We start from the raw sequence: 597 nt of genomic DNA, 5'->3' as shown, positions 1-597 counted from the left end.
CGGGACAGCGTCCTGCCCGGCGACACGTTGAACCAGCTGAAGTAGAGGATCACGGCCACCACGGCCCGGTAGAGCTGCTCGGGGCCGGGCGACTCCATGAAGTCGGTGCCCTGCAGGCTGACCCAGAGGAACATGGCCAGCCAGACGAGCGGGAAGTGCAGGGCCACCCCGTAGGGCCAGGACAGGGCGAAGAGGGCGACGGCGAGGATGCGGGGGCAGACGAGGAAGAGGTTCCACAGGAAGTAGACGACCGAGGAGCCCGGGCTCAGCTCGTACTTGTCCTGCAGGAAGGAGCGCAGGGACTGGTGGTAGTCCAGCAGAGACCAGGTGACACACAGGAACGCAGTGCAGATCCCCAGCCCTGCGAGCACAGCGGTGGAGATGCTGAGGGCAGAGTGAGGGGGCCCAGCCCGGATCAACGCCCCCCTGCCCAGCACTGCCAACACGAGTTTCCCAGCAGCTCACAAGGGAGCTGGTGTGGAGGGTCAGTCTCAGTTTTCTGACCCCCCTGAAGAGGAGGCTGGTGCCCAGCGCTGCCCAGGAGACTGAGAAGAGGCGTTGGGACCAAGGGGCTCTGCAGAGCCTGCTTCCCAGCCA

General features: G+C 65.7%; 1 protein-coding gene across 1 annotated transcript; it reads right to left on the bottom strand.

The window, feature by feature from the left end:
* Positions 1-6: 6 nt before the first annotated feature.
* Positions 7-436, bottom strand: XKR8 (XK, Kell blood group complex subunit-related family, member 8; the record flags this gene model as incomplete). Its single annotated transcript, XM_008945294.1, has 1 exon — positions 7-436. A coding segment is annotated over one exon (430 nt), but the record flags the coding sequence as incomplete, so codon positions are not given.
* Positions 437-597: the final 161 nt, after the last annotated feature.

This window comes from Merops nubicus, unplaced genomic scaffold (assembly GCF_000691845.1).
Source record: "Merops nubicus isolate BGI_N331 unplaced genomic scaffold, ASM69184v1 scaffold27138, whole genome shotgun sequence".
In the NCBI taxonomy this organism is placed as follows: Eukaryota; Metazoa; Chordata; class Aves; order Coraciiformes; family Meropidae; genus Merops; species Merops nubicus.
This window is presented reverse-complemented; position numbering and strand designations above follow the sequence as displayed.